Source organism: Leucoraja erinacea, chromosome 16, assembly GCF_028641065.1.
Source record: "Leucoraja erinacea ecotype New England chromosome 16, Leri_hhj_1, whole genome shotgun sequence".
In the NCBI taxonomy this organism is placed as follows: Eukaryota; Metazoa; Chordata; class Chondrichthyes; order Rajiformes; family Rajidae; genus Leucoraja; species Leucoraja erinaceus.
The window spans coordinates 544614-572536 of NC_073392.1; the positions used below are offsets into that span (position 1 = coordinate 544614).

Sequence of the window (27923 nt, forward strand, 5' to 3'; positions counted from 1 at the left end):
TTTCTGTTGGGAGATACTTCATCCAAGAGGAAGGTTGAGACACTTGCCCAGATTAGAGACTACACCGTTAAGGTACAAAACTAAACACTAACTTCACTGCTTAAAGAGGGTGTCAACCCAAAACGTCATTAATTCCATTTCTCCAGATGGTGTCTGACCCGCTGAGTTACTCCAGCTTTTTGTGCCCATCTTACTCCTTTGAAGTTATGGGAAATGCTCAGCCCACTATACTACTGTATGAAAGTATCTTAAACATATCTAATAACTATTTTGGCCAAGAGTTGTGGCAAAAAAACAAAATGAACTGATGACACTGGTGGAACTTTATTCTAATTGTGCATATCTTCTAGATCATGTAGTCATTGTACTGCAGCCAGCTTCCATCGACCCAGCTGTCCACAGTATCCTTCAGCTGATGGAACGGCTCCATTTACAGCAACAAGTGGAAGCTAAATTCATTGATGGACAGCCACAAGAAAACTCCAGAACATTTCATGTTTGTGCAAATTTTATTATCTTGCTGTACTATAGTATTCCCCCAAGAAAACCTGCATTTCTAAACTATGCACTTACATTGAAAATTATTGTATAGTCAAAAATGTATTTAAGTAACATTCAAAATAACTTTGTTTTTAATTAAAATCTTTCCAACATTAAAAAAAACGATCCCAGCAAAAAACATACGCAGCTTTATGTGAACCTGACTGGCATGTCACTAACAGCAGCCTAATTTTCAATGTTACTTTGGTTCTTATTTACTACTGAAGTAGTTTACCGGACTCTGGAAATTTGCCAGCAACTTTGTGTGGTCGCTATTTGAACATTGTGGTGAGAGGTGATAGATGTACAAGGTGGTACTACTCTAACGCAACAGTTGCATTCCTAATAAACCTTGTATTGTAGAAAAATGTCATTATAAAAACTATTGTCAATGGGGAGAGAGGGTCGGAGGCAGGAACGTTTCAGACTTGTAATGTTATTTATCTTGCACCATTTAAAAAAAATAAAGGTATTTTTATTAGTTATAAGTTGGATTTGATAAGGTGAGGCAGGTGCAGGAAAGCACGGGATGAGAGGGTCTGAAATGCCAAGAATGATGGAGAAAACTACATCGGTGGGCACGTTTATAGAGGGGGAAGTAAGAAGTGAGACGTGAGAATGGACAGCTGAAACTGTACACAGTGAAACAGTATGCTGTGGTTGTGCTTGGTTGGTTTAGTCTGAAACAGCAGCTTGGGGTAAATGTGATTGTTGCTGAGAGCTGAACATATTCTGGCCACAGGGACCTCCAGGACAAATAGGCATGGGATGGCTTTCTACAAGTGCTGCTTTAAACTAAATCAGGGACCAGAGACAACCACACACCTGAGTTGACGTGTTTTGCGAATATTAGTGCAGCACCAAAACAGAACCATTACATTGATATGTTTGTGAACATTAATAGCACCAGAACAGAACATGCTCCCAATGGCCGTAAACCGTCACAGCCAACACTAGTCACTAAAGAGATTACTTCAATATTTCCCAAGTTAACTTCCTTAGTTCATTTTCAAGTTTACTAATTACGCAAATCCACGAAACACATGAAGCAGCTTGCTATTACAAACAAATGACAGAAAGCGATCAACCGCTAGCCCACGACCTGGGGACTAGTACAGGTCTTCACTGAGCTCTTTCACAGTTTTCACTATTGCTTTTGCATCAATCTCAAACTTCTCCATGAGCTCGGCTGACGTAGCGCTGAATGCCACGCCAGACACTGCCATGCGGTGCACCTTTATCACAGGATCCAGAGCAAGTGCAGCTGTCACTGCTTCACCAAGACCACCTGCAATCAAAGAGAACACCTTGTGATGCTGACCATCCGAAGAATGGATGTATTGTTAAATTTAATCAAACATATTCAAACAAAGACCAATTGTACAATGATAGTAAAAACACAGAAGGATTGGGGCATGCGAACAACCAGAAATTGGGCTCATTGTAAATCCTTCAGCTGCAGCACGGTGACGCAGTGGTAGAATTGTTGCCTCACAGCGCCAGAGACCCAAGTTTCATCCTGACTACGGGTGCTGTCTGTACTGAGTTTGTACATTCTCCCTGTGATCTGTCTGGGTTTTTTCCAGGAGCTCCCACACTTCAAAGGTGAACAAGTTTATAGGTTAATTGGCTTGGTAAAATTGTAAATTGTCCCTAGTGTGTGTAGGATAGTGTCAGTGTACGGGGTGATCACTGGTCGGCGCGGTGGGCCGAAGGTCCCGGTTCCTGTATCTCTAAACTAAAAACAAAAAATGGTCAGACTAGAAACATAGTTGAAATTGGAAATAAAATAAAATTTTCGTTCATTAAGAACAGATATTTGAAATTGGGATGAAGTAATATATTTAAAGAATGTCACCAGCTAGAAGTTACCAGCTAGGAGTGCTCACTTCTCCTCATGGTTCATACAGAAGGCCATCGCATTTGTAAGATGTAGCATTAAGGAGTTGGACAGGCTAGATGCAGGAAGATTATTCCCGATGTTGGGGAAGTCAGGAACTAGGGGTCACAGTTTAAGGATAAGAGGGAAGTCTTTTAGGACCGAGATGAGAAAATCATTTTTTACACAGAAAGTGGTGAATCTGTGGAATTCTCTGCCACAGAAGGTAGTTGAGGCCACGGTTCATTGGCTATATTTAAGAGGGAGTTAGATGTGGCCCTTGTGGCTAAAGGGATCAGGGGGTATGGAGAGAAGGCAGGTACAGGATACAGAGTTGGATGATCAGCCATGATCATATTGAATGGCGGTGCAGGCTCAAAGGGCCGAATGGCCTACTCCTGCACCTAATTTCTATGTTTCTATGATAGACTTAGGCAGAAGCAACTCCACCAACCTCAGCAGCAACTCCTGCTAACAAGAAGCTGGATTCTGTTCTGTAACATTAGGTTGCAACTATATCAATGATTAGAGAGAATAAAGTCTAACTCAACTCACCACTCTCAAGCTAACTATCAACATGATTTGACCCATTCCATAAATTATACAAATAGCTAAAGCCAGAGTTTTATCCACACATACCTTTCTGTTCAAATGGATTTTAAAATCTTACCTTCGTAATAGTGGTCTTCCACAGTGATAACCCTCTTCAGTTTGGTGCATTTAGTACAAGAAATGATTGTTTGATCATCAATGGGCTTGATAGTAAATGGATCAATCACTCGAATGTATATACCTGGAACATCAGATGCATTTTAAGGCAAATTAATTATATTACACATAATGCAAATATCTGAATAGTTTCAAATAAAGATTAAAAACAATAATTTCAATGCAAGTGCGAAGAATGTGACTCGGTGACTCAGCCTATCCCAGTTCCACTGGTCCTCCGATTCTTTGATGTCCTTGTCTGTAAATGTTACCCTGCCAACTTTGTATCTTTCCTTCCAAACCACCCTCCGTTCCTCAGCACTGGCCTTCCTCTACCTCACCTACTTTGCCATATCCTGAACGGTCTTGGATCAGCATGATATCACATCATTAGTCACTCAACTCAAGAACCATCCTGACTTTGGCCATTTCTTATCAATGTTAGTAGCTGTTTGCATAAAGTACAAACTTTCACAGTGACATAACTATCATATATTTACATTTATATTTATATCTGTTCACAAATAATGCCTTTCATTTCAACCAAATAACACATGTTGTGATGAAGATCATCAGCCCACAATGTCATGTGTCTCCGCTTCACACTACTAGCATCTACATTTATTGATTGGCAATACATGTTTCCTGTTTCAGTGAGAGAGCCAACAGAGAATAGTTTATGTTCATACATGGGTCCACATCTTTGCTGTAATTAACAAATGGAAAAAATAAATGGGATCATTTCCAGTGTAACCACATTCAAAAGTTTAAATTGCTAGTCAATGCTGTGATGTAGAAACTTGCTGATGTGCATTCACTCAGAGATCCGGTCCTTGCTTCAGTGGCATTAACTTCAGATAGGATCACAAAACTTGTTTTGAACAAGTTTGCAGATTTTCTGCAGATGCTGGGTGAAACTTGAACCTCATACGAAAGGGAATGGTTAGAGGTTTTGCAGTTCTATAATATTCCAACACAATCATGTTAATTGATTAGCCCAAGGAGAGCCACAATATAAGATGTATTGTGTTTTATAAAATGTGTCAGGACTATGCAATTATTTGGACAGAAAAGGTATATTGAAGAAAGAATCTGCTGCAGAGAAGGAGAGGTGCATGTGTAGCAGGAGTGGCTGGATCGGTGCATGTGCAACAGTTTATAGTTACCCTCTTCGGCCAGTTCCGCAGCTGCAGCCAATGCCTCGCGCATTGTCACGCCCGCAGCAATAACTGTCAGTACATCCTTATTGGTCTTCCGCAGAACCTGCGCAATTAACAACCTTCTGTGTCAACTGTCACAACTGGATTTTAATTACTCATTTTATCTTAGAGAATAATACTGTATTAAAACCACCATTTGCAGTCTCCAGTGTAAACAAGGGAGATCAGATTAGCCTCTAGGTTAAATTGTGCAACTATTTTCAGAACATACACCTTGAATCCCGCTATCCTGCAGTGACCAAAGTATTTCTGAATGTTTTCATTAATTAGCTGAGATAATTTCTTTCTTGACTTTCCAAATAGTTTTTGAAGCTATGGAGTAATTGTGCTTAACCTATTACATTTCATAAATTCATACATTGTAGGAACAGAATTAGGCCATTCGGCCCATCAATACTCCGCCATTCAATCATGGCTGATCTATCTTTCCCCTCTACCCCATTCTGCTACCTTCTCCCCATAACCTCCGACACCCGTGGGGATGATCAGCCATGATCACATTGAATGGCGGTGCTGGCTCGAAGGGCCGAATGGCCTACTCCTGCACCTATTGTCTATTGTCTCTGCTTATACGGTGTGCCCTGGGGATTCCCACATGCCTTAAGTCTATGTTTAATCTTTATGCAGCTATGTATCTTGTTGCTTTTTTTGTATGAGTGTATGGAAAATCAAATGTCACAGTACCTCGGTACACGTGACAATAAAGGACCATTGAACCATTAATTGAACCACTAGCTTCACTTGCATGCCATCTGTCTTTCCCCACCACTAATGAGCTCATACTGATTTCCGTTTTCACCTGGTACTGTCGATGATTCTGCGCTACAAGTGCAGGCCCAATTTGCTTTGGATTGGAGCTTTGGCACCTATTCTTAACTATTTAAATTACAGCAGATGAGCGTATATTATGAAAACATGATATGTGATCATCAGTACAAGTACAACATTTAACTTAAGCCCAACGTAGGCATAAAATGCTGGAGTAACTCAGTGGGACAGAGCCTGAAGAAGGGTCTCGACCCAAAACGTCACCCATTTCATCTCTCCAGAGATGCTGCCTGACCCGCTGAGTTACTCCAGCATTTTGTGTCTACCTTCGATTTAAACCTGCATCTGCAATTCTTTCCTACACATTTAACTTAAGCCCTTGAATTCTTCAAATTAATGGTACCAAGGAAAACTTGATTTGCACAGTGCAACACCAGACTGTGACAGACAGGAAACAAAATGCAACATACAATGGATCACTAAAGGCCATATATTTTCATGCTGACAATCAAATAAGATAAACTTCCAAAAAAATTTAAATCTTGTTGAAAAATAATACTTCTAATAAAGTTTAGGGTCTCGACCCGAAATGTCACCCATTCCTTCGCTCCTTAGATGCTGCCTCACCCACTGAGTTTCTCCAGCATTTATGTCTAACTTCGATTTTTCCAGCAACTGCAGTTCTTTCTTAAACACTTGTAATAAAGTCTGCTTGCTTACAACAGCTGGAGTGATGTGTTCATTTAAACATTAGGGTAAATGAGAAGCTAATACATACATTTTCATGAACAATTTATGCTAGACTGTTTACCTTAGCTTTTCCAACCTCAAAAACTTCAGTGTTTTTGTAAATTATTGTCGTCTCTGGTCGACTGGTTCGAATGAAGCAGATACCCTACGGGGTGAAACCGAGATTTCAGTTCAGAAGTGAAACTTTATTAAACTTTTCAAAATCCCAGTATCGTACAAGAAGAGAGAAAAACAAGTGAACTGCTGCATCTGATGCAAGGTTACGTTCAGCTCCACCCTAGACCGAGGACAATCTTAGCAGACACTTCAGCATAGATTGATGCAAAATCATAATGACACTTCAAGGTAGTTACTTGCCCATGAAGCATTCTGGGACAACTTGCACCTAGGCTCCGCTCTTATTTTCCAATAAACCAGATCAAGCACCTTACTTGTAAACAATAGTGTTTTGGTCCAAAATAAACCTGTCACAACTGCGCACGTCCAAGATAAACCAAATTGTAACTACAAATTAATTTATACTGTAACTGCAAATTCCTTTCAGTTAATTCTGCTGCAAATTTGTGAAGTGGCAACACATCATATTTAGCAACAGTGGATTACTGAGATCAGAACAAGAACTCAGTTGCTATTCCCTCTCAAACACAATGGTTGTGGAAAATTAAGTGTTGATCTTGGAGATTTGAAATAAAAACAGAAAATGTGAGAAGTACTCAACATCTGGACTGCATCTGCAGAGAGAGAAACTGAGTCAACATCTTTAGCCAATAAGCAGTGGAATGGATTTACACAAAGCCTTGCCATTGAGGAAACATTAAGGTTACAAAAGCAGAAGATGCTGGGAATACTCAGTCTGTCAGCCAGCATCTGCAGAAAAAGTATTAAAGTTAACATTTCAGGTTGAAGACGCTTCCTCGGAACTGACGAAAGTTAGTTTTACGTTAACAGAGGGTGAGGGAGGAATGGATGGGACAAAGGGATTGTCTTTGATTGGATGGGGAGTATACTGCCTTAGTGATTAGCTGCTGATGAAACCATGTGGTTAATAAATTAGCATGGGAAGCAATGTAATAGATTAGCATGTAACCGCTGTAGCATCAGCAACTGGTCAGCAGATCAGCTGTGTTAGTAGAGATAGGAAAATGCAGCTACTGAAGCAGATGGATAAGCTTCTGCAGTTCTGGCACAAACAGAGAAAGAGTGTTCCTTGAAATGGTTGAATGACATCAAAGGCAGCAGCACTAGACATGTTACCACTGTGCTAACCTGGGAGAAGGGAATTTGTTCAGAAGGCAGGGTGGAGGAAGGATAGTTGAAACTGTTATGGTAGTCCAAGGACATTTAATGAATGTGTGTCAGTAAGCCACCCAGGGACAGGGGCACAGTGATTCAGAAAGGCGACAGAAGAGCCAGGAGATGGAACATGCGGAGGTAATAGTGAAGCAAATGTAACAAACTGCAGGTACTGCACGTGTGCAGGAAGTAGCACCAATGCAGTCATCAATTGGCCAGATAAGCCCAAGCAGGACTGAAACTTGGACTGTTGCACAGCGCACAAGTTGGGAGTATGCGTCCCCAAAGCTACACCTTTGATCTGGAGAAAGAAGGGTGGAGGTGAAGTGGTTCAGTGTGAGAAGCGATTGGAAGAAAAGTAAGTGATTGCTGCTTCACTTGAAAGGGCCAATTGTGGCCCTGGATGACGAAGGTGAAGAGGTTGCATCTCCTCCATGGGAAAACACAGTGGAAAGTGGAGTGATTAGAGGAGATAAATGAGCCAAAATTCACTTTCAGTATTGCCAACCTCTGCAGTAATTCAAAGTGACACAGTGGTGCTGCATTGTCATCACCTCTTCAGAGATCAGGACAGGGGTATGTGCACAATGAGTGAGGGCTGTGGGGAGAAGGGGCCGTAAAAACATTCAAACTGGTTTAAAAATGGTTTGGAGCCGTGCAGCCTGAAAGGCTTTAAAGTAAAGTTTGCAACCTCTACCTTGGTGTTAGCAGCTAGTTCCACTGCACGTTCAGTGGAGACAGCGTCGCTTGGATAGAAGATTGTTGAGGTGGGAATGGCGCGGAACAGAGCCAGATCCTCCAGGCCCATCTGTGAAGGCCCATCCTCACCTGAAAACAATTAGCAGCATTAGAAACAACCCCGCTGACTTCTGAGGAAAGGTTTGGAGTCCACATCAAGGTTCCATGTACTCACAGGGAAAGTACGGCCACTTACACAGGCGTTGATGGACTTCTGCAAACCCATACCCAGGACTGGAGGAAGACCGCAGCGAACGGCAAAGGAATGTTCCACGTGAATTAGGAATTAGTTTAGAAATATTTAGATTAAACTCACCAATTGAGATACCACAGTGGGATCCAACAAGATTAATATTACTCTCAGAAATGGCTGCCATACGAAGCTGATCAAATGCTCGGCAGAAAAAAGTTGAGAAAGTGCTGGCAAACGCAACAGTCCGGTCCCGTGTACAACAGCCGACGGCAACACTCACCTGTAAAGAAATATACAGGGACAACATTAACTCATCAGCCAAATGCCTGCTGTACAAATGTCCTTCGTTTTCATTATCTTTATCCTCTACAGATTGCGATAAACCAGGCAAGAAAATGTACCCAACCCAAAAAAGTGGTATTTCTGAATTAGTTTAATCAAAGATCATAAACGATGTGTTTTAATCTTGTAAGAACATTCTTATTACAACCAATGATAATAATTACATGCTGCTACCAGTGTGAATGCTCCTGCAATAACAAAGTAGCAGCGAGCGGGTCAGTCCAGGAATGCAGGCTTGGCTTCTGCAGTAACAATGATGAAACTACCTCAGCAACTCATCAGTCTTAATCTCATCATCACACACTATTTATTTAGTTTTGTTTTAGATTTAGAGATACAGCGTGGAAACAGGGCCTTCGGCCCACCTTGTCCGCGCCGACCAGCGATCCCCGCACATTAACACTACCTTTCACACACTGGGGACAATTAAAAAAAAATTACACCAAGCCAATTAACCTACAAACCTGTACGTCTTTGGAGCGTGGGAGGAAACCGAAGTGCTCAGGAAAAACCCACGTGGTCACGGGGAGAACGTACAAACTCCGTACAGACACACCCGTATTCGGGATTGAACATGGATCTCCGGCGCTGTAAGGCAGCAACTCTACCGTTGCACCACAGTGCCGCCCAGTATTCTAATTTCTGCTTTTCTTTCATGCTTTGTACAGGTGTCAGAGGTTATGGGGAAAAGGCAGGAGAATGGGGTTAGGAGGGAGAGATAGATCAGCCATGGCTGAATGGCGGAGTAGACTTGATGGGCCGAATGGCAAATGTAAGTACTCCAAGTTACCATGTTCTGTTCTGCAATGAAACATTCAATAAAACGCTTGGGATGTGCTTTCTTGAACACATCGGAGAAAGTGGAGTTCTTGACGTCACAATCCAGAGCGATGACATTTTTATTGTCATGACCCAGCTTTGCCAGTGCAGTCCCATATGCCTTCCTGGTGGCCACCTGCAAAAACAAGAGACAAGCAAATACTCAATAAACATAATTAACACATGATGTTATAATGAATAAATCAAGTTTATAGTTCATTGCTCTTGCAATAATTAATAAGACAGTGCCTGACAGATATTTGTCGTTCATTTGAGCTGAGATTGAAGAACATACTTGTGCTTGCCGGTGGCTAGTTTGCGGTCATTAAAGCAGTTGCATTTGTCCTGTAGAGGTTATCTGTCTTTCTAACCCTCGTGCTCAAATCAACAATTATCAGGAGGCTTCATTCCAGCGCATCTTGTAGAACAATTTCATCCAGGGGATAATTGGATTAACATATGATGAGCATTTGTCGGCACAGGGCCTGTACACGCTGGAGTTTAGAAGAATGAGAGGGGACCGCATTGAAACTTACCGAAAAGTAAAAGGCTTGGATAGAGTAGATGTGGAGAGGATGTTTCCACCAGTGGGAGAGTCTAGGACAGTGGGCACAGCCTCAGAATTAAAGGACGTTCCTTTAAGAAGGAGATGAGGAGGAATTTCTTTAGTCAGAGGGCAGTGAATCAAGTCAGTGGATATTTTAAAGTCATATAGATAGATTATTGATAAGTAATGGTGGCATGGGTTATAGGGAGAATGGGGTTGAGATGGAAAGATAGATCAGCCATGATTGAATGGAAGACCAGATGGGCCGATTGGCCTACCTCTGCTCCGATTACTGTGAACATGTGTATCAGATTATGAGAGTAATCGATAAGGTGAACCGATGAGTCTTTTCCCCAGGTTATTATTATCTAAATGGTGGCCGATTGGGAAAGGGGGAGATGCAGCGAGACCTGGGTGTCATGGTACACCAGTCATTGAAGGTAGGCATGCAGGTGCAGCAGGCAGTAAAGAAAGCGAATGGCATGTTGGCTTTCATAGCAAGAGGATTTGAGTATAGGAGCAGGGAGGTTCTACTGCAGTTGTATAGGGTCTTGGTGAGACCACACCTGGAGTATTGCGTGCAGTTTTGGTCTCCAAATCTGAGGAAGGACATTATTGCCATAGAGGGAGTGCAGAGAAGGTTCACCAGACTGATTCCTGGGATGTCAGGACTGTCTTATGAAGAAAGACTGGATAGACTTGGTTTATACTCTCTAGAATTTAGGAGATTGAGAGGGGATCTTATAGAAACTTACAAAATTCTTAAGGGGTTGGACAGGCTAGATGCAGGAAGATTGTTCCCGATGTTGGGGAAGTCCAGGACAAGGGGTCACAGCTTAAGGATAAGGGGGAAATCCTTTAAAACCGAGATGAGGAGAACTTTTTTCACACAGAGAGTGGTGAATCTCTGGAACTCTCTGCCACAGAGGGTAGTTGAGGCCAGTTCATTGGCTATATTTAAGAGGGAGTTAGATGTGGCCCTTGTGGCCAAGGGGATCAGAGGGTATGGAGAGAAGGCAGGTACGGGATACTGAGTTGGATGATCAGCCATGATCATATTAAATGGCAGTGCAGGCTCGAAGGGCCGAATGGCCTACTCCTGCACCTAATTTCTATGTTTCTATGTTTGGGGTATCAAGAACCAGAAGGTGAGGGGGAAAAGATTTAATAGGACCTGAAGGGCAACTTTGTTTTTTTACACGAAGGGTGGTAGGTATGTGGAAGAGCTGCCAGAACAGGTTAGTTGAGGGAGATATTATCACAATGTTTAAAAAAACATTTGCATAGGTATATGGAAAGAACAGGTTTGGAAGGATACGAGGCAAAAGTAGGCAGTTGGGACTGGTGTAGACGGGACATGTTGGGTCAAAGAGCCTCTTTCCATGCTGTATGACACTATAACATTAGGAGAATTAATCAAACATCAGATATAACAAGATAGCATGTTAACTGCACTGTATTCAAGCAACACAAAAGTCTAAGCAAATAAGGGTCATATTCACAAATGATGAAATTGAACAGGACTGCACAAACTGATGCTGAATATACCTGAATACTGCACAGCGCTTGCAGCACACACTTCTCTTTTTCAGTAGACAGTTCAAACCAGCCTCCTCGTTCAACAGACTATCTTTCAAAGTTTCTGCCACCTTCACCAAGAATCATCTTCCCCTCCCATCCACTTCTGTATTCAGAAAAGAGCCTGAAAACCTGACTGCATCTTCAAACTCCCAGACCATGTTACTCAACGATTCTGCCCAAGGAGAGTAATACTGATGAGTGTGATTGTTTACCTTCTCCAGGTGTTTGTATGCAGGTGGTGCAGATAGTTTAATATTTTGGAGGCAGACAGGTGGGGCATCCTCCGTTGGCTGGCCTGGGGCAAGCTTCTTCTCATTCGTGATTAAAGCTTGGATTGAATTAATAACTGCTTCCACTTCATCCTTTGGAATGGCTTTACCATGCCAATTTTCTTTATCCTCAATACCTGAAAATATTTTAAACTTTGAAGGTGACACACAACATACATACACAGAGTTCAATCTCTGCTAAGATACAGTAGGCAGAATCACCCCCCCCCCCCCCCTCCCCCAAAGCTCCCAGTGGACACAAGATTTACACGGTGCAATCATGAATACAGAGTGAACATATTAAATAGACACATTCTGTCAATCAACGACAGGTGAATTTTAACAATAACGTGACTAGTAAGGAAAGCTTAGTTAGCTTAACTAAGCTGGCTGAAGATTTCTTATTCTGAATGATATTTATTTTGTGCTTCTTACCTTTGAAAGCAGGGTCCAACTTGAAACAAGGAAACATTTATTGTGTTGTAATTATCTTGTCATGATAGTCATGCAATTTGTGGTCATTTCAGAATAATTTAGAATTTACACAAAATGGACATATTATTTACTGGATTGACAAATTCATTGAAAGAGCTAGGAGAAAAACCTACAAATACAGGATAAAGGGATTAACATTTAGTGCAAGATAAACTCCTGTAAACATAGTGAGAAGCTCTCCAATGCAGTAGTTGGCAAGTCATGACCACTCTCTAGTTGGTTCAGTTGCCAAATAACAACTGGGAAGAAACTGTCTCTGAATCTGAAGGTGTGCATTTTCACACTTCTGTACCTTTTGCCTGATGGGAGAGGGGAAAAGACAGAGTGACCAGTGTGAGATCGGTCCTCGATTGTGCTGGTGGCCTTGCTGAGGCAGCGTGAGGAGTACTTGGAGTGTTACTGTTAGTGCTATCTTTACCCAGTAGCATAATAGTTTTGATCTGTGTCAAATATAGATCACTAACATTTCCAAGACAAAGGTAAAGTAGAATCACAGAAATGAAGTATTTAAGGTACGTACCTTCGATGCCTTTTCCTTTAAAGGTCTTAGCAATAATCATGGTTGGTTTGCCGTTGATCATGCCGGCTTGCCAAAAAGCTTTGCAGAGTTCTTCAACACTGTGTCCATCCACAACTTCAGTATGCCAGCTGAACAGAACAGAAAGGATCACAATTCACCATGATACCGTAATAACCAACACAAATACCAATTCAAACAGCTAATCCGAGACAACATTTCAAAAGCATTCACAATATTTGTACAACTGACAAGGTGAGGCAGTTATTTGCCAGACTAGAGCATTGGGCTGAAACTCAGTGACTCGGTACCGGTGAGACACTAGTCTCACAGTCCACAGTCCCCTATACCCTCCCTATTCTGCAGAGATCATATGTGGCCCAGGCATTCAGGACCTGAGAAACCCAATCCCCATCATTGCCGGCTAGAAAAGCAGTTCATGATTTTTCAAATAACTGACACAAACATTTAAAATTATTAAAGTAGTAATGTTTGTTTAACATTGTTATGAAATATTTTTTGATTACTTATTGCATAAACATATATAAATAATGAAAAGCATTAAAGCCACATCCCTTTCCATTTATCACCTAGAGCAGAACAGTACAACACAGCCACAACGATTGTCCTATGATCCCTATTAATGTCACCAGGAGGCAATTCCACAGTGGGAATTAATTGAATGTCGGAATACCATCCCAATTCCTCGCAATAATCTGCAAATTCAGGCCTAACATGTAACAGATTAATTATAAGGAGTACAAATAGGAAGATGTCACCTTCAGCCTCCGTACAAACCCCATGCTTTCACTTGTGATACCGTGGTGTTACTCCAACACTGATTCCCAAGTGTAGCCTCTCATCTCGTATTTAAGAAGGAACTGCAGATGCTGGAAAATCGAAGGTACACTAAAATGCTGGAGAAACTCAGCGGGTGCAGCAGCTTCTATGGAACGAAGATAAGCAACGTTTCGGCCCGAAACGTTGCCTATCTCCTTCGCTCCATAGATGTTGCTGCACCCGCTGAGTTTCTCCAGCATTTTTGTGTACCTCTCATCTTGTATCCTGGCAAATGCCTTCTCCATAACACGGCCGGCTCTTCTTCTATATTAGTTCATCCATCTGCTGCTGGAATCCTCATCTTTGCCAACCTCAACAGCTCCCATGCAGTGTTCCTGGTGTACGTTATACATTTCCTACATAGATCTCTCTTTCATCAGCATCATATCCTCAATTCTTTCTCCAGTAAATTCACTTCTTGGACCAGCTTTTCATGTGCCCTTTGGTTTGCCATTTTAAATAGCAACTATTTTGTTTACCATTTTAAATAGCAACTATTTTACCAGCCAGCGGTGCATCCATCTTATATATAAACATTGACAATGCTCCCATGCTTTTTGTCACATGGTGTTGTTTAATCTTTCATGTTTATGGACACAGGGAAGGGACTTGAACAAAAATGCACTTTCAACAGTACAGTAGCACCCCCAGTCTAATGAAGAGCTAAGCTCAAGATTTTGTTCTTGAGTTTAAGGGATGTATTTATTGGCCATCCTATTGAAGTATCAATATTTAAAAGACAAAAGATAGTTACATCTGCCTGCTAATCCATCAGCCAACACTTTTTAGTACCACATCTGAAGGTCAAAATTAAAAACTTACCCAAAAGCTTCACAACGTTTGCGATAGACTTCAATTTTATGTTGCAGAGGAGCAGGGTCACTTTGACCCAAGCGGTTCACGTCTAAAATCGCCATCAAGTTGTCAAGCTTGTAGTGAGAAGCAAACGCCATAGCCTCCCAGACCGAGCCTTCCGATGATTCTCCATCTCCCAGTAAACAGTATACACGGTAACTGTAAGCACAGGACAAGAAACGCCCGTAAAGTACAAAGCACCTACATTACTCATCTTTGACCTTAGCATTTGAAAAATACCGGTTAGTAAATAATCAGAATTCAAAAACAGCTTTCTAGACCCTCACTAAAAATATTCTTCAAGATTAACTTGCTCCAAAACATTTTCTCTACATCAATATTGTGAAATTGGTGAGATTTCTCCCAGATTAAAAGTTTCCTTTGTTTGAGTTGGGTAGGATCCCTGCCAGTGAAGGATTACCCTCAAATCTTATTGATTTCATTTAACCAGGGCAGGTTAACACCAGAGAGAGACACAGCCGCGAGCATTGCCACTTTCATTTCACTGCACATCTCGTATGTGTATGTGACAAATAAACTTGACTTGACTTGAGCCCTAATGTCAAGACCAATCAGGATTGATGCAGTCCCTTTATACAATTTCTCACATTGTTACCCAGATGTCCAGTATTGTAGCCAAAATACAATATTTAAAATTGAGTTTCAAAGTTTCATTAAAATATTCAAGTTTGATACTTAATCAAGTGTCACAAAACTCTGAAACAAATGACAGATCCTAATTATTAATACACATTTTGAGAATGCTTGTACAGAATCAATGGTGGCGTTAGATAAGTGAAAGGTCTGCATGTAAACACCTGTATAAAAAACTGATTTATGATCAGAAATGCTGCCTCACACTTAAGTGAACTTTTTAAAAGATGGGTACCTATCCTGAATTGATACATTTTAAGAAGAGATAATCTAGTGGAAAAGGGAAAGTATAAGAAGAGTAAAGAGGAGCAAATGCTGGATGCCTGAAATAAAAAAGAAAATGTAGGAAACATGTAGGCAAGAGAAGGGTTAATGTTTCAGGCAAGAGAAGAGTTAATGTTTCATGCTAGAGATCCTTCATTAGAACTATGAAAGAGATTAAAAAAAGGTAATTTTAATCCTTTTTGCTCAGTGCTGACAAAGGATCCTGACACATGTGAACTGATTCTCGGCTCGGTGCAGATCTGTCCTGCTGAATGCTTCCACCATTTTTTGTTCTCGATCAGTGCACAGCATATCTTCATTACACATGAGAATAACAGAATCATTGTGACCAAGCAGTTTTTTAAGGAATGGATTAGACTTGGCATGTCTCCACACTCCACTGTTTACAGAGCCAGTCGCTGCTTTCAGTTCCCACCTATCACACATGACTGGACAATTTCCAGCATTAAAACAGATTGTTCAGGAGTTATCAATCTGATTTAATAACACAAACTGACAAAGAGAACATTTGTGAATTTAGGTTATGTCTGAATAATCTAAGTTTTGATCTAGAGAAATGGCTGTGGACACTATTTATTTGGAATTCTGCTCAACATCTACACCAGAGATTATTAGCAAAAAAATGCTTAAATAGAACTTGCAGATGACAGTGTTCCCATAGACAGTTTGCGTAGATGGGAACCGGATAAGACCAAGTCGCATTTACTTTGGAACTTTAAGATGTTGTTGTCCCAAGCCATATTTGGAACAAAAAAAATACAAAATAGATATTAGGTCAGAGCTTGGTCAAAGTGGTCAGTTTTAAAGAATATTTTAGCAAGAAGCAGTAAAAATACAGGTACAGGTGCACAACCTTTTATCCGGAGTTCCAGAAACCGAAAAGCTCCGAAAACCGGCCATTTTTTCCAGATGTCGTCTGCGCACCAAAGATCGCGTTTGGCGCCAAACTTGACCCAAAACGACCCACGGTCAACCCAGGTCTGTACTACTGTAGCGGCTGCCTCCTCCCTGGAGACCGGGAGACGCTTAAACATCTGTAAATCATTGCTTAAATGTTAGTCAGTTAGTTTGGAGGGCTTTTATGTGAAGGGGGGGGGGTGAAGGGGTAAACTTTAATTCTTAGTCCCCTACCTGGTCGGAGAGGCGGGGAGCGGTCAATGCCTTACCGGGTCGCCGTGCAGTAAGCTCCGCAGCGCTGTGGCCGGTGGGGCCGCGGGCGGCGCCGCTTGTAGCTCCGACCCCGGCAACTCTACCCCTGGCTGCGAGGCGCTACAAATCCAGCGCCGCCCGCGGCCGGACGCCCCAGCTCCGCGAATGTCGGGAGTCGGCGGCGTCGCAGCGCTGGGACACCAGCGGGGAGCGGGCAATGCCTTACCGGGTCGCCGTGCGGCAAGCTCCGGAGCGCTGTGGCCGCCGACACACAACATCGCGGAGCGTCGCTGGATTTGGAGCCGCGCAGCCAGGGGTAGAGTTGCCGGGGTCGGAGCTCCAACTGGCGCCGCCCGCGGCCGGACGGAGCCCCCAGCTCCGCGAGGTTGGGAGTCGCCGACCAGGTAGGGGACTAAGAATTAAAGTTTCCCCCTTCACCCCTACTCCACCACCACCACATAAAATCCCTCCAAACTAACTGACTAACATTTATGCAATGATTCTCCCGGTCTCCGGGGAGGAGGCAGCTGCTCCAGACTTTTCAAGCCGCCCGCGCTACCTACCTAATCTACGCTAAAAATCTTCCATTCTGAAATCCAAAAATGTCCGAAATCCGACAAGTGTCTGGTCCCAAGGCTTTCGGATAAAAGGTTGTGCACCTGTACTTCAGAGTTTAAACACCAAAAGATTCAAATACATAGCCAGAAATAAGAGGGAGGAGGAAGGGGAGTAGGCAGAGGGCAGATCTGTACAATCTTTTATGCTGCAGAGTTTTCAGTATTTTCGGATGTAAGGGGTCAATCTATATGACAAAACAAGAATTCAAGTGGGAGAAAAGGTTAGATCACTTTGGTTCTGAGAACAATAAATTAAAAAAATATTTTCATAGTAGAGTAACTAAAAATGTTGGATCAACAAAGCAAATGAAAAGACACAAAGTAATCAGAAAGTGTAGTATAATTTTGGTTGTGACTATAAAATGGTTAAATTGCAGAATGCTTTAGTTGGAGCCCTTTGCCGTATCAGATATCAATCTGCAAGCTGTTTGAGGTATCAATCTTCAATGGTTGCATTAATCTTGAGGGGTGTGGTACATATATAAAATACATGATGAAAGCGCGGTTTAAAGATTTAATTATGAGCAGGTTGCATGAATATTGTCGATATTATAAGGTTCCTGTTTGAACATGGGATTTAAAAAGAAAGACTTCTGACAATGTTAGAACTGAAACATTTTCATGATGAATTTAACATTGGAGCATGGCTACTTAGGTGTAAAATCAGAAAAAAATATTCCCCCTTAAAGCCGAGTGGACATTTTGAACTCTATTTGCAAAAAGTCTCATGTTCTGGATTAAATGAAAATGTCAAGCCTAGTGCCGATAATTTTCCAGTTCAAAGTTGATGAACGGATCAGCCATGACCTGGTAGCGTAGCTGAATAAGAGACTGAATGCCATCCTTTCGCTCATTTTGAAAACTAAAAGATCAGATGTGTGCAACAGATTCTGATAAAGAATAAAAATCAATGCAGGGCTGATGATTTGAAAACTACAATTTTTGAATATGATGTAAAGAGCTTGATATAATAATGATCACCTGGCTTTATCAAAATGCTTCCCAGTGTAAGCCATTCCCGCCGCAGCCCCAAGACCTTGTCCTAAAGATCCAGTAGCAACATCAACAAACTCCAGTTTCTGAAAAGACACAAGGCACAAAGTACGACTTGGGAACATTTACAAGTAAAGCAAGGACTCAAAGAGGCAGCGAGCGGTTTTCAGCATCTTTTACTTTTACTTGTACAATATATTTCTGTAAAGGAGCCACAATTGGTATGATCAGGCCTTAACAAAGACAGCTGGTGCAGAGCCTAGGCAGCTGAAATATTCCAAAGTATGCGAAGATGTCATTTAGTTGATACTCACTGGAACAGGGTGCCCTTCAAGAAGGGAATCCATTTTCCTTAATGTCGTTAACTGACCCACACACAGGAACCCAAGCTCTGCCCAGACCGCATACAGTATCGGAGCTGCGTGGCCCTGAAATTAAAACGCTTCAAAATTAAGAATAATCCCATTACAAAGTTAAACGTATTTACATTAAAGCAACAGCACTGATTATCAGAAGCATACAAAACGAAGCAGCACAAATTTCATGAAGGCTTGCCTCACTTGTAGTCTATATCAGTCTCAGCTCCAAACATAAAGGGCCTGGCCACCACGACTAATTTTGGCGACCGGCTAAGTAGAGCCTGGTGACTTTGGAGTCTTTGTGAAAAGCCTAAGGATTAAGTACATTTGGAAAGGCAGTGACCACTTAGGTATAGTCAGCATAGCTTGAGAATGCAAATCCTGTCCCAATAATTTGAAGAAGTAACAATAAAGGTCCATGAAGGCCATAGAGACTTTGATGAGGCTTTGACAATGTTCTACGTGGTAGGCTGGTCCTAAAAGATAAGTACAATGGATCCAAAGAGAGTCCAGGAAGACATTACATGAAGGAATATCGGGAACATCACGCTTACAGCATCAATTTTTACCTTTGAGAGTACAAAGCGATCATTGTTGGGATTCCGGGGTTCTTGTACTTTTAATTTCATGTTGTGGAAGAACAGGACAGACATGATCTCTGCGGCACTGCAGCATGATGTAGGATGTCTGTAAATCAAACAGCAAGGTAACTCTACACACCGTTCAGGGTCTGGTACTGATAGCCTGTTCAACATGCCACATTTCCTTTCAGAATAGGCAATGACCTTAGCTCTGATAATCTCAATTTGTTTCCCCATACAATGCTGCAGTCATTTCAACCAAAGTGTGTCCTTCTTTACGAATTGCATTATTGAAATGAAGTAATATTTGAAAACTAAATTAATAAAACTGTTGTACATGTGTGATTTTAGCGACAGTATATAGATTAAAAATTAGCTAATCTTTGTTTTGTTAAATAATTATGAAATGAAAGCAAACCCCTTTCTAAATAGCAGACTTTTGTTTCAAAGCATGTTTGATCATATATCTTTCATACCCCATTAAATTCCTTATTTTAGGAGTTGCCACACCAAAGAATAGGTTATTTCACACAAAATGTTCATTTAAAGTCGCTTTCCCTGCAATAGGGAAAAATGTCTTAATACTACAAATCAAAAGAGAAACTGTCGATAGACAATGCAATGTTGAATTAATATCTGGCACAGAAAGCACCAGTCACTGATTGGACATTGCCTCAGTCTCCAGATTGAATGCAAATCATTAAAAATATACTGCCCATCAGAAGCTAAATATTTATCTGATTTTTACTTGCTGGTATGTTAAAAGGAAATGTTGGCAATCCATATTGATTTCAACTAATGAAAAAAAAGTTAAATAACAAGAACAATTCTTTGCTTATGGTAAGAGAAACTTGTACATTGTTTCACCAGATTAATAGATTTGGAAGAGCGTTGCACATTTCCATTGCTTTTAGTAAATATTCTCCATGCAGGTTAGAGCACAACTCACTGGCTCAGTTCCACCACATGGAACTGGATTACATACGGCACGTCACGTGTTAAATATTAATACTTCACATGCTCCAATCTTGAGCAAACCTTTCATGCCAATACTTAACCAGTTGCCATCAAATCCTGTGTCTTGGTAAAGTGACCTAAACCTGCAACAATACACAGGCATTAAGAATAAAGCAAAACACCACGTGAGATATTAATGCAGAAAACTAATCCCATTTCCCATGCAATCTTCTTTTTGGTTTATGGAGAAAAATTCTGGTAGACATGGATTCAAAAGAGGCATTGTTATTTAAATAAAAATGCTATCAATGCTCCACAGGGCAGGCATGAAATGTGGAGTTAATGGTTCAGCTTCACAGACTTGGGGAAAAGCTAGAAATCTAACATCCTGTAAGGGGAACAATGCAGGGAGCTTGGTGAATATCTGAGAGAGGTTGGAAGCCTGAGAGATTGAATAATCACAAGACGGAGCTCCCAGCTAAGAGAGGCTAAAGGTAGCTTGGATTTGCAGATTATTTGCCTGGAGAAGAGATGAACATAAACAAGAGGGAGCAAAACAATACTGGAACATTTTGAAGAATTTATACCATTCAGGAATACCTGTTCCTTTTGGAAATTAGATAATTACAATATATGCTTCTTTTATTCTTAATACATTTTATTCCATCATCTTCCTGGCGCTGTATACATCACACTTTGAATCAAGTTTCAGACACTTTTCATTGAAGGATGCAGCAAACAGAAATGAAACCATATTTCCTCCAATGACTCAAATTATATAAATGTAAAAGTACAAGAATATGAAAATAGCTCAGGCAATAGCTCTGTGCAATTGATTTCAACTAGGACTATAAAATTGAAGTGAAAAGTGAAATTGAACTGTAACTTATATAGAAATACACCCAGGATTCCTGCTTCTTGTCACTATCTCAGAATCATTGCTAGAAAGGCTGGGCAAGAGTTCACATAAATGATGCCTCAATCAGTTGGTTGACTCACAGTGATCCTGGTCTGTCGGCACTCATGGAACTAGAGTTCACGCAGAAATGGGGCATTTATGAACGGTAAAGGGAGACCAATAAATAAGCAACAAAAATAGAAATTTGAAAACACGTTTCTTTTCAAAATCAGTTTAAAACTGGTGAATATTTGTCAACTCAAAATCCCATGGCCAATAGGAAAATTGCCACTTTCACTGATACTCCATTTATGCATAGTTGTATTTCAAACATTTTTAATTTACTGTAACTTGGCCTTTGAGCTGCAAATCAACTTCCACAGCCCGACCAAATACTTATCCAAACACACAAGGGCTTCATTCCTACCCTCACAACCAAAATAAATTTACATTTATGCAAGAAATCATGTGAAGCAGGCCCGCATTTTATAACCACCACTCCTTGCTGCCTTTGTTCTTGAATGTATTGATTACCTTAACCTGACTGTGATGCAACTAGTCAGTATGGTCTCCACCGTGCATCTGTATAAGTTTGAAAGCGTATTAGACAATAGACTCCAGGACAAGGGGTCACAGCTTAAGGATAAGGGGGAAATCCTTTAAAACCAAGATGAGAAGAACTTTTTTCACACAGAGAGTGGTGAATCTCTGGAACTCTCTGCCACAGAGGGTAGTTGAGGCCAGTTCATTGGCTATAGTTAAGAGGGAGTTAGATGTGGCCCTTGTGGCTAAGGGGATCAGGGGGGTATGGAGAGAAGGCAGGTACGGGATACTGAGTTGGATGATCAGCCATGATCATATTGAATGGCGGTGCAGGCTCGAAGGGCCGAATGGCCTACTCCTGCACCTAATTTCTATGTTTCTAATACGCCAAATCTCATCAGACGTCCAGGGAAGCAGACATGAGCTTTCTATGTAATTGTACCAATATGCTGGGCCAAGGACAAATCACGAGAAATGTACTCATGGGAATTTGAAACTGGTGTCTCCCATCGATGCCGTCCCACTGACTGATGCACAGTCCCTCTGTTTGACAACAATCAGCTCCATGGTCTTCGTAAAGTTGAGAGCAGCTTTTGTTGTCTGGTGCAATTCAACTGGATTATCAATCTCACTCCTGATCTCGTTGTTACCCATTATTCATCCAACAATGGTGGTATCGTTGGTGAATGTGAAGATGGCTTTGTGTCTGGTGACAAAGTCGTGGTGGATACAGAGCACCAGTCTGCAACTGTTGGTGGTCACAGACCTCCAGGCAGAGGCCCCTCCGCCACTACCCTCAGCTTTCTACCACCAAGCCAATTTGCCACAAACTCAATCAAATCTGAGTCCTCACGAAGTCTTAACAATTAATCTTAAAAACAGGAGTACTTCTTAGTTACAATCCCCTGAACAACCATTGGCAATAAGTGGTCCTGTCAAAGCTAATCAGCCACAAGGATTTAAGGATCTGACCAACCTTATCTGCAGAACTCAGAGATTACTTAATTATTCACTGAGCCACAAGGGCAGATGTTGTTTGACTGCTCGATTTCTCAAACAATTGATTGCAAAACATTCCTTCAAAATGGAGATCCTTTGCCCAATGTAGGCTGATCAATAACAGGAAAAGTTGGTTTTCAGGGTGTATTTCTTGAAGATGGTTAAAGAATGTACGAAGAAGTTGGACAAGTACATGTGAACTCGCCGGGAATTACACCTTAGATCATGTAGTCAGACACAAGGAACCACAGGTGCTGGTTTCCAGAAACAAAATGCTGGAGTATCTCAGCGCTCAGTTACTCTGGCACTTTGTTTCCTTTAATGTGAATGTGGGATCACACTCGTGTTCCCATCGTCTCCCATTGACTGAGCTCCGCCCGGACCATCAACACCGTTTGCCGCTCGCGTTAACGCATCGCGGGATTCGCCGCATGGCCGGCGTTGGTTGTCAACGGGAGCGGACACAGTGTCCGGCCGGGCCAGGCCGGGCTGGGCTCACCCTGGTCACCGACCCCCGCCGGTCCCGCGTCTGACAGCCGAGTCCCCCCGCCCGCCCGCCCGCCCGCTCCTCCTCACGGGGGCCCCCGGCTTGTCCCCGGACCCGCACGTACCCGGAACCGGCCTCGGTGGTGGCGGTGATGGAGTGTATCCGCAGCGTGTTCGCCATGTCCTTCAGGGCCTGCAGCGTGCAAGCGTCGGGTCTGTGGTAACACGCCATGTCCGCCATTTACCGTCCGTCCGTCCACTCGCTCCGCGGGCAACCGGTCTGTGCGCGCTCCCGCCCCGTCCCGCCCCCGGCACGTGACGCCGGCACGCACCAGCCCCCTGTGACGCACCTGCGGCCCTGCCCCCGGCACGTGACACAGGCAAGTCTCTGCCCCAGCACGTGACACAGGCACGTTACACCGGCGCGCACCAGCCACCAAACGTGACGTATGCGTGTGCTATCCCCGGCACGGGACGTCAGCGCGATCCCTGCCCCCAAGCACGTGATGCAGGCGCCCCCCCCCCAACACGTGACAGTCATGCTTCAGCCCCCAAAACGTGATGCACCAGCGGTCCCACCCCCAAGCACGCGACGCATGCGCGCCGCCAGGCTCTCTCTCTCTCTCTCTCTCCACTGTAGGGTAGATGCAGCAATTACCTGTACCTCAGCAGAATGTATATAGATAAATGTGAGGTTATCTACTTTGGCAGCAAAAACAAGGGGGCAGATTATTATCTCAATGGGGTCAGAGAGACCTGGGTGTCCTTGTGCCACTGAAAGTTGGCGTGCAGGTACAGCAGGCAGTGAAGAAAGCTAATGGAATGTTGGCCTTCATAACAAGAGGATTTCAGTATAGGAGTAAAGAGGTTCTTCTACAGTTGTAGAGGGCTCTGGTGAGACCACATCTGGAGTATTAGAAACATAGAAATTAGGTGCAGGAGTAGGCCATTCGGCCCTTCGAGCCTGCACCGCCATTCAATAGGGTGATTTCACCAAAGGTCAAATGAGCGTAGATCCCCCCTCACGTGACCGAAAATTCTGACTGGAGGACATCTCTCAGTTTGGTACATGTAAGTGAATGGGGAAACACGCACTTTCCCACCCGTTAAAAACATGGAAAACGGCCGATTTTTGAGCTGAAATTTTCTGTGCTAGTCGGGGTGACCCTGAAGCACAGCGACCTAAATTTTCAGGCAAAACAAAAGATAGAAAGTGAGGTAATTACAAGAGGGAACTGAAGGTAGAAAGCCGCGGAAATGAACAGCTGACAATTGCCGTGGTGATTTTAAGATCCAAAATATCGGGAATTATCGCATTTGCTCGCTGAATTTCATCAAAACTAAGGCATTATTAACTTACTTTTGATGAAATTCAGCGAGCAAATGCGATAATTCCCGATATTTTGGATCTTAAAATCACCACGGCAATTGTCAGCTGTTCATTTCCGCGGCTTTCTACCTTCAGTTCCCTCTTGTAATTACCTCACTTTCTATCTTTTGTTTTGCCTGAAAATTTAGGTCACTGTGCTTCAGGGTCACCCCGACTAGCACAGAAAATTTCAGCTCAAAAATCGGCCGTTTTCCATGTTTTTAACGGGTGGGAAAGTGCGTGTTTCCCCATTCACTTACATGTACCAAACTGAGAGATGTCCTCCAGTCAGAATTTTCGGTCACGTGAGGGGGGATCTACGCTCATTTGACCTTTGGTGAAATCACCCTATATCATGGCTGATCATCCAACTCAGTGGGGTGGAAGATTGCAACCTTCACGTGGTCCGCCCTGTTTCGACTAATGCAATCAACTAGACGTGCACAAACAGAAGATCAAATAGAACAAGTTGTCCTACAACTTTAAGCTGTGCATCCCACACGAAAGAAGAAGATCCAACTCAGTATCCCGTACCTGCCTTCTCTCCGTACCCTCTGATCCCCTTAGCCACAAGGGCCACATCTAACTCCCTCTTAAATATAGCCAATGAACTGGCCTCGACTACCCTCTGTGGCAGAGAGTTCCAGAGATTCACCACTCTCTGTGTGAAAAAAGTTCTTCTCATCTCGGTTTTAAAGGATTTCCCCCTTATCCTTAAGCTGTGACCCCTTGTCCTGGACTTCCCCAACATCGGGAGCAATCTTCCTGCATCTAGCCTGTCCAACCCCTTAAGAATTTTGTAAGTTTCTGTAAGATCCCCTCTCAATCTCCTAAATTCTAGAGAGTATAAACCAAGTCTATCCAGTCTTTCTTCATAAGACAGTCCTGACATCCCAGGAATCAGTCTGGTGAACCTTCTCTGCACTCCCTCTATGGCAATAATGTCCTTCCTCAGATTTGGAGACCAAAACTGTACGCAATACTCCAGGTGTGGTCTCACCAAGACCCTGTACAACTGCAGTAGAACCTCCCTGCTCCTATACTCAAATCCTTTTGCTATGAAAGCTAACATACCATTCGCTTTCTTCACTGCCTGCTGCACCTGCATGCCTACTTTCAATGACTGGTGTACCATGACACCCAGGTCTCGCTGCATCTCCCCTTTTCTTAGTCAACCACCATTTAGATAATAGTCTGCTTTCCTGTTTTTGCCACCAAAATCGATAACCTCACATTTATCCACGTTATACTGCATCTGCCAAACATTTGCCCACTCACCCAGCCTATCCAAGTCACCTTGCAGTCTCCTAGCATCCTCCTCACAGCTAACACTGCCCCCCAGCTTAGTGTCATCCGCAAACTTGGAGATATTGCCTTCAATTCCCTCATCCAGATCATTAATATATATTGTAAATAGCTGGGTTCCCAGCACCGAGCCTTGCGATACCCCACTAGTCACTGCCTGCCATTGTGAAAAGGACCCGTTTACTCCTACTCTTTGCTTCCTGTTTGCCAGCCAGTTCTCTATCCACATCAATACTGAACCCCCAATGCCGTGTGCTTTAAGTTTGTATACTATTGTATACTATTGTGTACAGTTTTGGTCCTAATTGAGGAAGGACATCTTTGTGATTGAGGTAGTGCAGCGTAGGTTCAACAGATTGATCCCTGGGATGGCGGGACTGTCATATGAGGAAAGATTGAAAAGAGTAGGCTTGTATTCACTGGAGTTTAGAAGGATGAGGTTTGATCTTATAGAAACATAAAATTATAAAAGGACTGGAGAAGCTAGATGCAGGAAAAATGTTCCCAATGTTGGGCGAGTCCAGAACTAGTGGTCACAGTCTTAGAATAAAGGGGAGGCCATTTTAGACTGAGGTGAGAAAAAACTTTTTCACCCAGAGAGTTGTGAATTTGTGGAATTCCCTGCCACAGAGGGCAGTGGAGGCCAAATCACTGGATGGATTTAAGAGAGTTAGATGGTGGCTAGTAGAATCAAGGGATATGGGGAGATGGCAGGCACGGGTTATTGATTGGGTACGATCAGCCATGATCACAATGAATGGCAGTGCTGGCTCAAAGAGCCGAATGGCTTCCTCCTGCACCTATTTTCTATGTTTCTATGATGATGATAAACCTAAAGAGATTTTAAAATATCCAATACCCCCGGTTCAAAGTAACTGCCGCCTGTGTCAGGGGTTATGGGGAGAAGGCAGGAGAATGGGGTTGATACATCAGCCATGTTTGAATGGTAAAGTAGATATGATGGACCAAATGGTCTAATTCTACTCCTATCACTTATGACCTTATTATCATTATCCCAGAGTCAGCGTTTGTCTGATCTGCTCTCCCTAAAGCATTTGGGATGATTTAGGAGCACTCAACATTTTTGTTTACAGAAAGTGTTTACATGAGCATTAGTATATTTAGTTTAGTTTATTACTGTCATGTGTACTGAGGTACAGTGAACAGCTTTTTGTTGCGTGCTGTCCAGTCAGCAGAAAGATTACACATGATTACAATTCCCAATACATTCTCTAATTTCAGGTAATGTGCTCCATCTCGGTCCCTTTATCTCTTCGGATCTGCCCAGGTCCTCTCACACAGAAGGGTTTCGGCCCGAAACGTCGCCTATTTCCTTCGCTCCATAGATGCTGCTGCACCCGCTGAGTTTCTCCAGCAATTTTGTGTACCTTCCTCTCACACACCCTTCATTTCAAGGCCCCAGACCCCCCCCCCCCCCCCCCTTTCACCCAGTTTCTTTCCCCTGCCACTCACACACCTCCTACTGGGCCCCTTCTCCCGCACTGTTCCCATCAACACACAATGAGTCTACACCCAAAACGTCACTCATTCCTTCTCTCCAGAGATGCTGCCTGCCTCGCTGTTACAACAGCATTTTGTGCCTACCTTTGGCTTAAACCAGCATCTGCATTTCCTTCCAACACAATACTTCCTTCATTGGTTCCGTTCCTTTCCCATCATCTTCTTTCATCTGAAGCATTTAACTTACCCATCACCTAATTTAAAGTTGGATTCCACACTAATTCCACAAGAAGCATTAGTCAATTATTCTGAGCAATGAGATTTCAAATTTATTGTATTTTTAAATGGATATACTTTGTGAGAACCTGATATACTTGGGCATAATAAGGTCATAAGGAATAGCAGTAGTATTAGGCTATTTGGCCCATCAAGTCTACTCCACCATTCAATCATGGCTGATCTATCCCTCCCTCCTAACCTCATTCTCCTGCCTTCTTCCCATAACCTCTGACACCCGTACTAATCAAGAATCTATCTATCTCCGTCTTAAAAATATCCACTGTCTTGGTCTCCACAGCCTTCTGTGGCAAAGAATTCCACAGATAATTATCAGAAAAGCCCCCAAATTGGTTATTGACATTTGATATGTGTATAAAGGTTTGCAGAAGTTCTTAATTGAGTGCACGTGCAAGTGATATGCAAGTAATAAACTACGTGGACTCCATTACAGAAAATACTTCAGTTAATTGTTATTCAGTACTTCTGTTTGACACATCTGTCCAAATAGTTGCAATATCAAATGTAGTAATGATCATGACTCATGTTGGTTAACAGCAAAACACTAAACTTCAACATTAACGACCCAGGACAAATATGTAAAACAAAGTTTAAACTGACATATGGTAGCCAATTG

General features: G+C 42.5%; 1 protein-coding gene across 1 annotated transcript; it reads right to left on the minus strand.

Annotated features, from left to right (window-relative positions):
* Positions 1-490: 490 nt before the first annotated feature.
* LOC129704435 (transketolase-like) lies at positions 491-23182 on the minus strand. Its single transcript, XM_055647500.1, has 14 exons — positions 23001-23182; positions 18981-19098; positions 18367-18480; positions 18041-18138; positions 14322-14513; positions 12663-12790; positions 11591-11784; positions 9222-9386; positions 8213-8369; positions 7856-7986; positions 5927-6010; positions 4294-4390; positions 3090-3212; positions 491-1828 (listed from the first exon to the last, which is right to left on the minus strand). The coding sequence occupies exons 1-14, from the start codon at positions 23114-23116 to the stop codon at positions 1650-1652; spliced, it is 1896 nt and encodes a 631-aa protein (XP_055503475.1). The 5' UTR covers positions 23117-23182; the 3' UTR covers positions 491-1649.
* Between the last annotated feature and the right edge of the window lie 4741 nt (positions 23183-27923).